The sequence below is a fragment of the Eurosta solidaginis genome, chromosome 1 (genome assembly GCF_040869045.1).
Source record: "Eurosta solidaginis isolate ZX-2024a chromosome 1, ASM4086904v1, whole genome shotgun sequence".
NCBI classification, from domain to species: Eukaryota; Metazoa; Arthropoda; class Insecta; order Diptera; family Tephritidae; genus Eurosta; species Eurosta solidaginis.
The window spans coordinates 20,187,548-20,204,108 of NC_090319.1; the positions used below are offsets into that span (position 1 = coordinate 20,187,548).

Consider the following 16,561-nt stretch of genomic DNA (forward strand, 5'->3'; position numbering starts at 1 on the left):
ATTTCGACTCGAAAGATGGATACAACTAGGCTCGTATCGGGAGAGCATTGAATGAGAGAAAATTAATTCACTAAACAATAAAAGCTCCGAATTAGGACACTTTTCTGAGTAATTTTTGAATCTGAATGTTTTCTTGGTAAATTCGTTGCTTCCAAGACCTAACCAAAGCGCAAGAAGAAACAAAGTTATGACAGATTTTCCAAACACTTCAGTAATTTAATCTATATATTCAGTTTTAAGTTGTGCTACAAGATTCGGAAAAAATTTGGCAAGCTTTAAACCATGTTCCAAATTATAATAGATTATTTCCAATATCAATATACTAACGCTAAGTAACATGCCTGAGCATAACAACAGTAAAGCTGGCTGAAAATGTTGTAGGTCGACCTCAACCTCACGATTTTGACTTAAACTACAATCCAATTTAGGCACTTTCCATTTTCTATCACTGTGCTGTACAATGCCAGTCGAGCGCAATGTCAAAATTGATGTTGACAAATATTCATAAAATGGTGAAAGCTTACCAATACCTATAGAAATTTGAAGCGGCGGAACGAATGAGACTTCTTGTAAGTCACAAAATTCCTTATCTTTAAGTATATCTGCGGAGAGAGAGTGAGAAAATAAAATGGAGGGCAAACCTTTTCTTAAATAATAATCATTATAATAATTATATATTTTTATTAGTACTTACCCTTCAGCACATAATACATACGACCAGACGCATGGAAGGCATAACCACCCTTTTTTATGCGCTCAGCTCCTTCCTCAACTGATATCACATGCCGCTTTCGATTCTGACATATTCTTTGCGTATATAACGCTTGTACAAGCGATGAACTTGAGTTTTCGAAAAATTCAATATTATATGGAATATTTTCTATACCAATTTCTAGGCTACTATTATAGAGTGCCTTCAAGTTGGTAATGGTACGTGGTGATACCGCTAAAATAGAGCCAACAATATAAGCACCATAAAATTGTTGCAACAATAAACTGAGGACACAAACGAAGAATATGAGCGCTCGTGTTGATGTCGCAGAAAATGCATTATTATCGGGGCCTTGCATAAAAAATGCTTCTAATATAGATAGAAATGCATAATCAATACGATATTGAAAGTGTGGATCTTTATTTAAAAAGAAGCGTTGTTCATGATACAAATGTAAAAGTAATAGCAATGTTGTTAGTACAATGAGTGCAAAAACTGTATACCACACCTCTTGCACGAATGGCTCAATGAAAATATTACGAATTTCATTGCGCAATGGATGACGAAATAAGAAGAAAACGCTAGTGGATGTAAAGAAAAAAGCAAAAGTTCATGATTTATTTGAAAACGAAAGCTTTGATCATTTTTCCCTACAACGAGTCTCGAATGCCTAAGTCTTCCTCAGGGAGTCTGATAATTTTATTTCAAAAATAAAAAAAAGATATAAAATTTGTAGGTACTTCCTTTATGTAAATGGACCATAAGAAACAAAAAATTTCTCTTAAACAAAAACAGGATCTTATTGAATTTAGAGAAATCTTTAGCAGATGTTTTATTAGGCAAGGCAACTATCACGTTTGTTGTCAGTTGTAGTTTCTTCACATAACGTCATAGATTCAATGATTACAGGCAAGCGTTTATTTCGTTGGCAGCTATTGGCCTAAGAATTTCAGATAATGTTTGAGGCTCAGATTGTTCTACTACATACAGTTTTTTAGTACATGTCCTTATTGCTTACCTACAGTACCAAGAAACCTATTGATTGCACTTGCATTGGTACTGTGACCTAATAAAAAGAGAATATTTCTAAAAATTAGCTAAATTTAATAAAGAATTATAAGTGGACAACAATAAATATTAAATTGTAATAATATTTGTTGTTAATGAGCGGTTATAAAATAAAATTATCAGACTGCCTGACGAAGACGTGAGAGCGCCGAAACCGCAGGAGGAAAAATGGAAAATTTATCACTTACTATTCGGAATGCAGCGCTGGTGAGTAATGTAGCAATTGTAGACGATTGCCTTCTAAATGCATGGGGTACAATGATAATTCTGCTTCACCAGAAATAAGCAACTCCATTACACCAGTCCAGCTTCCATTTGGCCATGACTTGCCCCAATCATCTTTAATATTGGTTTGAAAACTGCAATTAACATTATGGCAGATACATTAGGTGGCCTCTCAAATAACGATTTTTAGCAATCCAAATACTTCAAGTGACTACAAAATTGTGTTTTTAAATTTTTCTGATATTATTACATAATAATAATTATTTTTGATTGTCATTTGTCGCATTGAAAATGAAATCCCAAGCAAACAAGCGTAATCAACTAAATTCTTGAACCCATTTGTAAAGAAATAATGAGATAATAAAGAATTTGTATTTGGTATGGAAGATTGGGTTCAATTAAGGCTTTAATTAAGAATATTTAAGTAATTGTTTCATTAACTCCATGTGTGAATTGGGTATTAGTTGTCAAAATCACGTATAAATTTGTTTCCCTATTATCAGGTGAGTTGAGAGTTCTTTACAATATGTGACCCGGTCTATGCAAAAGGTGGCTTAAGGCTCAAAACAAAAAAAAAAGAGCACACACGTCCTGAAGAAATGCATTGTTTATCTTTAACAGCTGTTTCTCGCAATTTCTTTTTTGAGTCGTAAGCCACCTTTTCATAGACCGGGTTACATATAATGAAATTCTATTCTTAAATTTGTTTGATGGCATAAGATACGTACAGAGGCGAGTAGGAAAAATTGCAGAGGCAATTTTATTAATTCCACCAATTGAATTCTTTCATTACTTTTTATTTTTGATATTTTAAGAAAAGCTTTTATCAATTTTGTTACTAAAACTAAGCAACAGATCTCAAAAAGTTTTAAAAAAATTCGAAAAAATTTAGGGAACTTTCTGCCACTTTATTTCGAGTTCCTCGAATTTTTTGTGTATAGAACTTTGCAGCCCAATCAATTTTAGTCTACCAAAGAGTAAAATATAGGTCTCTGAAAATTCGCATTGATTTTTGAAGTTTTTTATTCTCTTTATGGAAGCAAATCCGAAACAGCCTTCGAAAAAAATATTAAAAATCAATGCGAGTTTTGAAAAAGTTATAACTTGTACGATATTATACTACAATTAATTGGGCTGCAAAGTTGTATAATAGAAAAAAATTCAAAAACTCCAAATAAAAATAAGAAATTTTTCGTAAAATTTTCTCCAATTTTCAATTGTTTTTCGAACTTTAGCATTTTTCCAAAAATGCTTTTGAGTTTGGCTTGCATAGCTTGAGTTACAAAAGCCATAAGGTTTCTTTCAAAAAATATCAAAAAAAAAAAAAAAGTTTAATTAAAGAAATTTGAAAAATAGGCCACTGCTAATTTTCTGCTCGCTTCTATAGGTCTGCTAGAAAAAAATTTCTAAAATTTGGAAGTCAAATAAGCGAATTTCACATATGTACATATGTATATTTGATTAGCGACTCAGGCTCTTATAGATTATAAATTATAAAAGTTTTGTTTTTGTTACTGACATACGAGAATTTAAGTTCTTCATCAGCCAGCTTTCCGCGTGCTACGCTTTGTTAAGGCAGTCTATTGGCTTCTATCCACTCAACCATTTGAATTTATCGCATTATTTTACTAAAACTGACTGGACTCAAAACTGCATATTCACAAAAAGTAAAATTTTTCCTTATTTTGGGTAAGTGCTAAGCTCCGAATTTCATTGGTCTTATTGAATATTGATAAACGTTCTAATAAAAAATTTGCGCAAATTTTCGAAGATTTGCTAGGAGTATTTCTGCGTATTAACTTTTGTGATTGACTGTATGTATATTACCTTAAGTTGAACATAGGCTCTAACATCATCAGCATTTGATAAGTCTGCCTTTGCATCGAATCGGATTTTTTATAATCAAGTGAGTTCATATAATCCAAATCGCTTATGCCATCTGGTCTTTCACGTATCTATGGAAAGTAAACGAAATTCTTTTTTAAAGCGGTTTTATTTAGGTTGACTTGACAGGATGGGTGGTCATAGTCGGTTTTCGCCCATTTTGTGGGCGGAGCCACGCCCATTTTGAAATTTTCTTTTATTTTTGTATTTTTTTGCACCATATCATTACTGGAGTTGAATGTTTCATAATTTACTTATATACTGTAAAGATATTAAATTTTTTGCTAAAATTTGACCTAAAAATTTTTTTTTAGGTGGGCGTGTTCGTGAACCGATTTAGTTAATTTTTATTAAGAAAACCTACGGTAATAGGAGTAACGTTCCTGCCAAATTTCACCATGATATCTTCAACGACTGCCAAATTACAGCTTGCAAAACTTTTAAATTGCCTTCTTTTAAAAGTAGGCGGTGCCACGGCCATTGTTCAAAATTTTACTAATTTTCTATTCTGCGTCATAAGCTCAACCCACCTACCAAGTTTAATCGCTTTATCCGTGTTTGGTAATGAATTATCGCAATTTTTCGGTTTTTCGATATCGGAAAAGTGGCCGTGGTTATAGTCCGATTTCGATCATTTTAAACAGCGATCTGAAATGAGTTCCCTGGAACTTAGATACCGAATTTTATTGAGATACCTCAAAGTGTACTCAAGTTATCGTGTTTGCGGACAAACGGACAGATGGACGGACATGGCTAGATGAACTTCTTTTTTCGCCCAGATCATTTTGACATATAGAAGTCTATATCTATCTCGATTAGTTTATTCCATTACGGGGTACCGTTATGTGACAAAAATTAATATGCTCTGTGAGCTCTGCTCAGCTGAGTATAAAAATAAACTTATCGCTTAAATAATCACAGAATAATTCAAATTAATACTGAGTATAGAATTAAGACGTTAAGTCCGCTCTGAGTGAGAAAATATGACATGTTGACACCTGCAGAGAGCAACAGATAAAATAGTTGGCTCTAATTCGTAGAGGTGAAAGGATATTAAAATACTTACCACCATTCCAGCTCTCAGTTGTAAGCCTTTTAAGTCACGCCTTCGTTTGACAAAACTTTGATAAAAACGTTTTTTGAGTCGAAGGCCTTTATCAGCACTCCAGTAACCCTTTTCTTCAATTTCCAGCAAATCGTGTTGAATTTTGTAAATATCGAAAAGCTTAATTGTGGTGCTGGAATAAAAAAATGTATTATGCGTTTTTAAATAAGAAGTTTTCTTTTGATACAAATCAAAACTCACTTGTCACCTACACGAACACCAAATGTGATATCAGCACTAATATTTATCGGCAACGATGTCATCACATCTTTTATATTCGATAATGCCACCTCCTCTCGCAGCGCTTTGGACATAATAAACCAAGCTTGTGAATTATTAAAACGTAAAAAAGCGCTACCATCGACGCAATTTTCATCAGGTAAGGCACAACTCACAGCGCTGCTTTCACTGTTCGCTTCCAAAACATATTTTTGCAGTAAAATATCTTCCAACTCATTTAAATAAATACCAACACGTGGTGTACCGTAAAAGAAAAGATTTTTGAAGTTCTTAGTTTTTTTGGACTTCGTTGCATGATGAACATCATAGAAATGAAGTCTAGTAAAATTAACTAATGCACGCAATGCGTTATCCTCTACAAGATGTTGTTCGTATTGTTGTTGCAATAATTTCGATGTTTCACCATTGTAAGCAACAATGGCATGTTTGAGATGTTGTTGTTTAAGAAAATCAGCAAAAGCACGAAATTCGATTGCTTCTACTTTGCACTCAACTCCAATATTTCGGTTGCCCACTATGAGCAATGAGCAAAAAATTACGATTATGCCAATTCGCATACGCAAGCATGCGGTATATGCATTGTTAGAATGCCGATAAACGGTAGTTGCACTGCACGAAACTTTCATAATACTGTTTTTAGTGGCCGCATGTGGTAGGTGCGTTACGAAAATTGTAATTTTTTTTATAGAAGTTAACGCGAAATAGTAATTGGTAATTACCTAGAAAGTGGCCAATTTGAATGAGTGGCTGAAAAGTGGTTAGCTTGATGTTGGTGTCATTTTTGTAACTATTACAAGTCATTAGCAGTTTTTATTTTTGTCTTTTGGGTTTTTTGTTGTTACATAAGAATATTCGCTACAGTAGATTGGGTCGAAAAAAAAAAAGTTGTAAAAGCCTTCTTATAATTTTGAAGTTTCATTTAAAATATTTGTTTCTATCAGACGAATATATCTGATATTTAAATTTAATATGTCATAATTTATTGTTTCGAGACTATCTATAATTCCTTCTAATGTCATTTTGATTTCTGAAGTCTTTTTCTCAATGTGTTGTCTGCATAAACTGTAGCCCCCTAAATTATCATTTTCTTTTCAGCAAACCATAAAAGAACGGATATGTGAAGAGAACGGCAGAGTCAAAAACGGCTTAAAAGGGAATTATGGTAAAAGGTGAATAATCAATTTTAAAAATCGAACTTCAAATAACTAAATTCAAAAAAAAAAAAAATTAAAATAAAAAAAAAACAAGTGAGGAAGTCTATGTTCGGGTGAAATCGAACATTATATACCCAGCTGTACACTTGAAATGCTGTTGTTGTTTGTTTTGTGTGCTTAATAGTGTTACAAGGCTGCGCAATAGTACATATACATGTGGTTCTATTCTGAACTAATTTTTCTTCGAGTTATGTCTCCCGAAACATAGAAAATTGCTTAGCCATAAAAGGGGCGGTGCCACGCCCATTTTTGAAAATTTGAAGTTTTTCCTATTTGTTGTTATAAATCCCCTTAGAAAATGAAATACCATTGATATAAATCTCTTTTTTAGCTAAGATATAGCTTATTATATTCGTCCACGACCCTTTTAAACATCTTTTATATAAAAGTGGGCGTGGTCTTTACCCGATTTCGCTAATTTTTCTTCAAAGAATTCCATATAGTAAAGGCAACCTATCCGCCGAATTTTGTTACGATAGTTTTAACGATTTTTAATTTATGATTAATAATATTTGTAAAATTGATTTTATCACAAGTGGGCGGTGCCACGCCCATTTTAAAAATTTTTTCAAATTTTTATCAAGAGTCTCATTATCAGTCCATTCGTCATATTTCAACAATCTAGGTGTATTATTTACTAAATAATCAGGTTTTTTGTGTTTTCCGAAATGTTTTTCAATATGTCGGCTCCTCCACTGATTGCGCTACCAAAAATCCACAAGCCGGACACGCCAATGAGGCCCATCATTAATTTTAAATCGGCACCATGTTACAAACTGTCCAGATATTTAAAAACGATATTGAAAGATACTCTGGAGCTAATGAACGAATATGCAATAGCTAGCACAACAGAGCTAACAAAGAACAGCAAATTGGTATCTTTTGACATAAAGGATTTATACCCATCAATACCACTATCGGAGACTTTGGACATAGTTAGCTCAACAACAGTTCATAATAAAAAAAAAAACAAAGTGAAAGGACCACTTAGGTCAAAACTATTTTCAATTCAACAATAAAATATATAAACAAACAAACGGTCTTGGAATGGGAAGCCCCACATCAGCAATTCTTATGGAAGTGTTCATGCAAAATTTGGAAGAAAGGTACATACAGGAGCTGAAGTCCAAATTAGGCGTGTCATTTTATGCTAGATACGTGGATGACATAATATACGTTTTAACCACTAATAACGAAGAGCTTGTACTGGAGTACCTCAACAAGCAGCACCGAAATATTACATTTACAATGGAAACCGAAAAAGACGGAGGAATCAACTATCTAGACCTCGAGATAAATATTGATAAAGAAGCCAAAAGATTTAACTATGACATATATAGGAAGACAACGGCCACCGAAAAAATAATACATAATACCTCAAATCACCCCCAACAGCATTAAGGCACTTGGTACATAGACTTGAAAGAACACCTCTTACACAAGAGGCATATAAGAGAGAACTTGTGGTCATATATAATATCGCTGCAAACAACAGATACAAAAAAGCATTAGTAGATAAGCTCAGAAGGACAAATGGAGAACCAAAAAGAAATAATGAAAAGGAAAATAATAGCTGGATGATTATGACATATACTGGAAAAGCAACATATAAACTGGCAAACTTCTTTAAAAAATACAACATTAACACAGCTTTCAAAACATCGAAAAATCTAGGGCGAAAACTAAAAACTAGCACTAACTCAGAGGATCCGTTTAGCAGCCACGGCCTATACAAGCTTACCTGCGGATGTCAACATAGTTACATAGGACAAACAGGACGACAAATAAGAACGAGGTTCAGAGAACATATTAGAGATTACAACAAAATAATACGGAATCCAAACAGTGTGCCCTTCGCAAATCACATGGTCGAGAATGAATGTTCCCTAGCAAACATCAATAACATCAGTTCATTTTTTCCATGAGCCCAAATCCTATCGAAAAAACGATGGCGCGATATCGGTTAACTTTCGTCCATACAAATCGACCCACCCTACTGTATATTTTTTCAAATTATAATCTATCTCTATGCTGAATTTCAATTGATTCAAACTTTGGCATAGAAATACATATGTAGTTCATGGTTCATTAGATTTTCGTCTTAACAATTTTGAGGGAGTAGGCAGCTTTCGGATCATTTCAAGATTATCTCCCCACCAAGCCAATTTTTGGACCATTTCGGCCCGTTTTGCTTTTTTCATGGAATAATTTTGTGACTAATTTGGGATGATTTCAGGGCTATCACTGACCGGTTAATTTTGGGGTTGTATCCTGAATAATTTCACACTATTTTTTAGATCGTTTCGCATCCATCTGTGAACTACTTTCGGGTGAATCTACGTACCGCGGGTAAAGACTGAACATTTAAATTGAAAAAATGCTCGCATTTTTTTCTTTTTGAAGTCTTAAGATGCAGGTTATTATAGCAAATTCGTTTAAAAAAATACAACCAGTGCCTGACATTACGGTCCTTTTATTTTTAAAGTTTCTCAACTTAATTTTTACCATATCTTTTCATACACCTAACATTGCAAGACTCTGTCATACAATTATATAATGCTGAATATGAAATCAGATGCTTGTAAGTTTTATAAATTGCTAAATTGCTTTTAAATTTGCTTCTATATTGTTATTAATAGTAAATTGTTTACGCGCAGGTGTTATAAATCGGCTGCCATTTGCAGTAATTCAATGAAGTGTCTTTAAAAAAAGTATTCATTTTTTAATATAAAAAAATTAAAAGCAGGCCTTACTATGCTTAATTAATATTAAAACATACAGCAACATAAATGAAATACCAAAACTAATATGCATGTGCAAAAAATTTTAACCTTATATAAGGCTTATTTTATATGGGAAAAAGGCTTATGACCTTAATTCTATAAGGAATATTAGCTGTATGGATTACTCCCTATAATACACTTTATTTTTCTATGGTTATGTCATCAGGCATAAGAATTATCTGAAAGATAACGTTTGGTATACGGCTTGTAGCTTATATAAAAAAAATAAAAAAAAACTTACATTAGGAATTATGTCAATCCATTTGGAAGAATATAACTATCTTATTGTAGTGCATTTTGGGGGTTCCGATTATTACGCACCTTCACATTCCGCTAACGTTCGCATCGCTGAGCTGTCGAATAAATAACTCCAATATACAGTATTGCAAAATGGTATTTATTTGGACTACTTTGGGAGAAGTACAATTATAATTCAGTATCACGTACTTCACAAAAGCGTGTTTAAATCAAACTGATTACTGATTCCTCAGCTTGCGCTGCTTTCATACAGTCGGCTTTCTCGTTCACCCATTTCTGCTAAGGTCTAGTTATTTCGGGAACAATTGTATCTCATGCTTGGTTACCAGCTATATGCACGTATGTTTGTGCTTTATGCTTTTCTACTAGCCATATGCGTGTGTATGTGTGAGTATCAACTTCTGCTCTTAGCTGATGACTACATATGTGTATATGAGATATCCTTCGTCTCCTTTTATGTAAGTTTGGCTGCTTGCTGTTTATGTTGTTGTGATTATTTACTAACAGCATAGTGATGCTAATTTTCACCACATTATTATAAGGTTATATATCAAATCAAATAGGAACTACTTCATTCCATATTAAAAGGTACTGCTTGGTGTATTAGAACTTTTATATAATGCTTATAACCCACTAAAAATCAGATTTACATAAGGCGTTATAATAAGGTAATACATCGAGCACAATAACCTGTATAAAAGGTTTATGAACCCGGTAGCATAAGGTGTAGTATGCCATAATAAAAATAAAAATAAAATCCATGGAACCCAGTATTCGTTATTGCCTACAACCCCTTATGCCACTTTTTGTTGGGAATACTTTTTATATACATACATATTTGTTGCACATGTCTGCAAGTTAATTATCACATTAACCATAATCAGCTACAACAATTCATTGCAGCTGTCACTACAATTACTTTATACATAAACTTAATTTTTTTTTTTTGCGAAATTATCACCAATTCTGGTAAATGGCTTTTACTAGAAACTGGCGTTAGAATTGTTTTTTTTTTGTTGTTGTGGAAATTGAAATTGTCACGGTTATTGTCGTTTGCCGTCATCAACTTAATAGCCATTTAATCGCGCTCGCAATATAAATTGACACAGAAAGTAAATGTGATATCTTTAAAAATAAATGCCATCAATTACGCATAATTCAGAAACGAGGGCACTGTAACCTTGATTGGATAACTGTTGCTCGTAATGACATAAAGCATACGAAATAGATAGATATACACCTTCTTATACCAAAGTTGTTAGCATCGAAAATGATTTTATTTGAGCCATGTCCTCCTTTCGCCCGTTTATCCGTTAACACGTTAACTGGAGTAAAAACAGAGACATCTAATGAAATTTAGTAAACTGGGTTACCTGTAACCAGAAAAGATTAGTATTAAAAATGAGTGAAATAGAACGACAATCACGCCCCCTTTTTCGATTTCGAAATTTTTGTGAAATGGAAAAAGTGTGATAACTCTATATCAAATACCGCACACGGAAAAAAACTAAATATATGAGTTCATTTTATAACAAAAAATAAAAATTTGGTAAAATTTGGAAAGTGAACTTTCATAAGAAGAAAATTAAAATATTTTTGAGCTATATGTAAATAAAATGCCGTTGAAGATATTGTGTTTAAATTTGGAACGGATCGCTCCCGTAGAAATGATTTTGCTCTCGTCTGATCCAAAATGCCAACGCGAGTTCTAACTCCTTAACGCTTAAGTGAAGTCTCTCCCGCCCTGCTAATGAAGACCGACAGTTTTTGGTGAATCTACGTACCCAAGCCGTTACTTTTATTAAACGATTCATAGATGAGTAACAATCCAGTAGTGATGTCTGTTCGATAGAGATCATGTTGACCTTGGCCACCAATCGGTACTTGTCCGTTCTGTTCGACTTTTTTCACGGCGACATTCCCTTTTGACCTCTGTTTCTACCTTTTCCGATATCGCTTCTGGTGACTTTGGCTTCCGGCAACCGCAGAAAATCGTGACCATGCCACCAAAACTGGGAAGCCATCAATTCCTTCATTGACATACCTCTAGAAATGAGATCAGCTGGATTTTTATCGGTGGGCACATACCTCCATTCGCATTTTGTTCTATTCATATTGATTTGCCGGACGCGGTTCGCTACAAATTGCTTAAGATTATTCTCACCCCGTTTCAACCAGCAGATTACCGCCATGGAGTCGGACCAACATGTGATAGAACCGATCTCTATTTTGTGTTGAGCTTCGCAGATAGTCAATACGCGTTTGATTAACTTACTGAGTAGCGTTGCGGCTCGAAGTTCGAGACGTGGTATCGTTTTCGTCCGTAGCGGGGCCACTCTGAATTTGGTTAACAATAGATTTGATTTGACTCCGTCATCGGTATGTATCGTTACGTACACTGTCGCTCCTAATGCCTGTATTGATGCGTCCGAAAATCCATGTAAAGTCACAATAGATCGGCGCGCGTAACCTGCCCATCGCGGAATGCGGAGATCATTAAAGAGCGGAATTTGAGAAAAAATGCTTTGCCAAGCTGTCTTCAAGGGATCCGATAATAAAACGTCCCAATCTTGCCTTTCCTTCCAAATTTTTTGAATTAGTATCTTTGCGTTTATTACAAAAGGTGCCACCAAGCCGTCGGGATCATAAATTCGAGCAGTTATGCTTAGCACTGAGCGCTTCGTCCAAGAAGTAGCGTTGATGTCTGGCAGCGATTGTACTGCAAAAGCGAACTCATCCGTTGAAGGAATCCATTTGAGACCCAGAACCGACGCTTCCATGTGGGCATTCAACCAAGTTTCGCCTCAAGATGATTGTTTATCGATGGAATATTGTATCTGGTTGGAATTGGATCGCCACTTGGTAAGTTTAAAACCCCCTCTGCTAGCAGGTTCCTGATTTCCTGGCATAGTGACAATAAGTTTTCCTCTGAATCCTCGCCTACCAAACAATCGTTCATATAAAAATTGTTTAACACGGCTCACCCCCCGGGGATCCTTGATGAATTGTCCCTCGCACACTGTTGCATTGTTCGGACAGCACAGAAAGGTGCTGAGGCCATCCAATATTCCATTAGTTTAGCTGAATCATCTCTCCAAAATATGCGCTGAAGATCCCAGTTTCGCTCTGCTATCTTTACCTGAGGAAACATTTGCTTGATATCTGCTGAGATTGCATATGTATGCAAACGAAAACCCCAAAGAAGATAAACCAAATCCAGTTGCAACTTGGGTCCGATTATTTTGACATCATTCAATGACACTCCCTTGTCAGTCAAACAGGATGCATCGACAACAACACGAAACTTTTTTGTTATCGCATGGTGGGCCTTGCCCACCGGCAGTCTAGTGGCTGGACGTAGCCAATCCTTCGCTATATATTCCTTAAAAAATGACTGATATTTCTGCTTAAACTCGTCGTCGCGCCTAAAACGTTACTCCAATCTTAGGAATTGTTGCAGTGCTATTGCTCGGTTGGAACCGATACGGTCCCAATGGAGCCGTAAGGGAATCTGTAAAATATAGCGTCCAGAAAGTGAATCAAAAGTATGTGCTTTTATGAAGTGATCCTCGCATGCTTGTTGCTCTGCCGTCCAAGCTGATTCGTCCCCAGGCATACTTTCTGCTTCGAAGAAACTTCTTAGCAATTTATCAAGATGAGTGTCCTCTGTCGCTTGGTCTTCGTTATTTGCTAGATGAGCTGCCACCACACTGGTAGTCGTTGGAATCTCTCCAAACATCAACCAACCTAAACGAGCTTCCTGTGCTACAAATCCCGAAGATAGCCACCTCATGTTATCTTGCATTACCTGTGCCCATACCCCAACCCCTAAAAGTAACTGGACTGGTGCGGGTTGGTTAAAGTTTGGATCTGCTAAATATGTCGTTATATCTCTCTGCAGTTCTGGCTTCTGTAAAAGTTTTTGCGGCTGTAACATTTCTCCCAATACCGAAGGCACTACTAAACAATTAAAAGAGACATCAAGTATCCAGTAACCGACTTATCGCAGATATAAGACCCTGCCTCCACCGCCGTTGCTACACTAATTATAATTCGTCGCGTCGAAATTTGGTTTTGAGTAACCACGTTTTTGCTGATTAAATTTACCTGAGTTCCCGTATCGCATATGGCGCGCATCCTAAAACTTGTTCCACTGCGGGTTAGAAACCGCACCTGTGCTGTAGCCCACAAATTGTCTTTTAACTTAAGAGCTCTACCCTGTGTGTGTGCAGCTTCTATATATTCGAGAGGCTGTGACGAAAAAATATTGCAGAAAACCCCGAGGTTGGTTTCGTTGCGATCTGTTAATTGCTATTGCTCCTCCCTCGATTCTTCCTCTGTTACTGTTGCTAGAGTCGATATGCGAGGTACTTCATCCTTGGAATTTGTCAATAGATTTGGGCATAAAATGCTGTTATAAGGTGACCTAGCATATCTGGGACAATGTGTCGATAAGCAATTTCGCGCTGTATGTCCCTTCCTCAAACAATTCTGGCATAATCCTAGTTCAAAGATTCGTTTAACTCTATCCTCTGGACTCATTCGTCCAATTGCAGGGCACCGATGAAGAGCATGGTGTCCGGAGCAATGAAAACAAGGATGGTAGTTGGCTATCGAAGAAACGTTTGGCCTTATACGCTGATTCAATGATTGGTTAGTTAAACGTTTATCGCCAGGACTAAACGCGGGTAATGGTGCATGATTGAGTAGCCCGCTGCTGCGTCGCTCAAGCCATGTATAAAAGTCTTTGTGCAAATTGGGTATACGATCTGTGGGTCTTACCATTTCCCACTGACTACGAAATATGTAATCTAATCGGGATTCAAGGAAGTTTAGTATAAATAATTCGCGTTGCTCTTCTGCCCCTAACTGTCTTGAAATCATGCGCATGCTGTTGCGCGTAACGTCAAGCATATTCCTAATTAATGCATGATTAGCCTTTGGCCAAATAGGCAGGCTATAAATTGCAGAGCAATGTGCGGCGTGACACAAATACTCATTACCAAATGCTTTGCACAACGTTTTCCAAGCCTCGACAAAGATCTCTTCTCGTAGAGGCCAATAGCCCATGGCCCTAACGGCATCTTCCTTTACACAGCTTTGTAGGCGCCGGAGTCGTTGTAAGTTCGAGAGATGTGGATTTTGAATTACCTCCGCTGTAAGTATGTCCCTAAATTGAATCGATTCTTTATGAGCGCCATTAAATGTTGGTAATCGATCTGCTAAAGGTAATTCTGCGAACTGCAACTGTAATGCACGATTGGTGAGTGCCTGCCATTGCGGACAACCTTGGTTCCAAAGACTTTATCTTCTGACACAGTTCTGCGCGAACTGCCTCGTAAGTATCTTCGACCCTCTGTTGCCTAGTTAAGTCCTCCACTCTTTGTAATTCGCTTCGGGATCTTTGTTGCAACTCTCGAAATCTTACCTCAAATTTCCCCCATGCGGTAGTCAAAATATCAAGGCGGGCCTTCATAATCTCAATATTCAGTGATTCTGCTGTCGCCGAGGCCAACCAATCTGACTGGCGCTGAATTTGGGATACCGTGAACTCTAAATCAGCTCTGATACTAATTTCGTTTTCAACCTCCTGAGAGGTTGGGCTATCCATGGTGATTTCTACAGATGGCTCTACGTTTGTTGCCTACCTCTCGCTTACCATCACATTCTTTTGCCTTTTACCTGAAATATACCGATATAATTTACGGCTTTAAAAACAGCATAATGTACTTAATCTGTAAATTTTCTATACTAGTTCCAACAATATATCTTCAATCGCTAATGGCAAATCGCACGCATCGGCAAACTACATCTGCTCAATTGTCTTAAAAATTGCGCTAAAATTCCATGTAAAATAATCGCAGAAACTGTTTACAGTCGCAGAAGTATCCATAACCGAAATGCCCTTATCTTATTTATTTATACATCTATGTATATGCTTTATTCAAATAAGTCGCAGACAATTCCCTAATTCATCCGTCAACTGGCATCTTCAACAATCTAATAATATTTGCAATTTACTATTTATTAATTAAAAAATTTAATTTTTTTTTTTTTTTTTTAATTTTTAAATTTTTTTTACAATTAGTGGTGCTACATGCATAAGCAATTCATGTCCTCCAAAACCACATCAAGTCGCTGTTTCGCTTTGCATACATGTAGCAAATTACGCCGGAAGTCGCAGCCTTACTCCAAACGTTATATAAAAATTATATATATATATGGTTCCACACCTATGTGCCTCTTCTGTAAATGACCAGAAGTCACATGTACCTTTTTTAACTATGTGCAATGCATATATACTTAGGGATATGTTAATGAACTTGTCGCTGTCCTTGCAAATTTTTATACTAGGAAAATATATTAAAGACATTCTATAATCAATGCAAGCGCTCAGATTCGCAGATATTTTGCAAATCGCACATTACACCTTTACTTTGGCTAACTAACACTACGCACGCACCATTTTGGTTTACTGCTCCAGGTTTAGTTATCTTCTCCATGGAACGCTTCTTTCTTTCGTCCACTGACCGCGACGTTGCAGACCTTTTTTGAGCCTTTGACTTTGGCTTCGCGTTTTCTGCCTTCTTTAACTTCGGCATATTTTCTGCACTGAAATTAAATCATCTCTAATAATTTACATATTATTTACATTTATTCATACAAACCTAATCCAGACAAACGAATATAGTTCCAACAAATCGCAGTCTAATGTTTTTATATTAATAATATAATCTATAAATTTTTATTTGCGGAATGTACAGCTGTATGTATTTTATGTATACGCTTAGAATTTGAAAAACTCGTTTGTATTCCACAAAATTAAATATAGAGTGTGAGTCAAATTCGCTTTTAATTCGTATGACATGAAAAATGTCAAATTCATGTACATGAGCATATATATATATATATATTCTTGCTCAATTCGTTTTAAATTCCTTAGAGATGCGGAAATATTCGCTGAGTATTATGAGCAATAACTTCTTAAATTCTAGAATATTCTTCACTCAATGGTAAAATGGAATAAAATTGAAACCACAACTCAATTTTATTTCCACTCTGACAACTCGTC

General features: G+C 35.7%; 1 protein-coding gene across 1 annotated transcript; it reads right to left on the reverse strand.

Moving 5' to 3' along the window:
• Window positions 1-216: 216 nt before the first annotated feature.
• On the reverse strand, window positions 217-16,545 carry LOC137238907 (probable glutamate receptor). The gene is made up of 8 exons (XM_067763936.1): window positions 16,158-16,545; window positions 15,953-16,101; window positions 5,196-5,953; window positions 4,956-5,127; window positions 3,833-3,960; window positions 1,969-2,139; window positions 695-1,293; window positions 217-602 (listed from the first exon to the last, which is right to left on the reverse strand). Exons 2-8 carry the CDS (start codon window positions 15,953-15,955, stop codon window positions 217-219), a joined length of 2,217 nt encoding a protein of 738 aa, XP_067620037.1. The 5' UTR covers window positions 15,956-16,101; window positions 16,158-16,545.
• Between the last annotated feature and the right edge of the window lie 16 nt (window positions 16,546-16,561).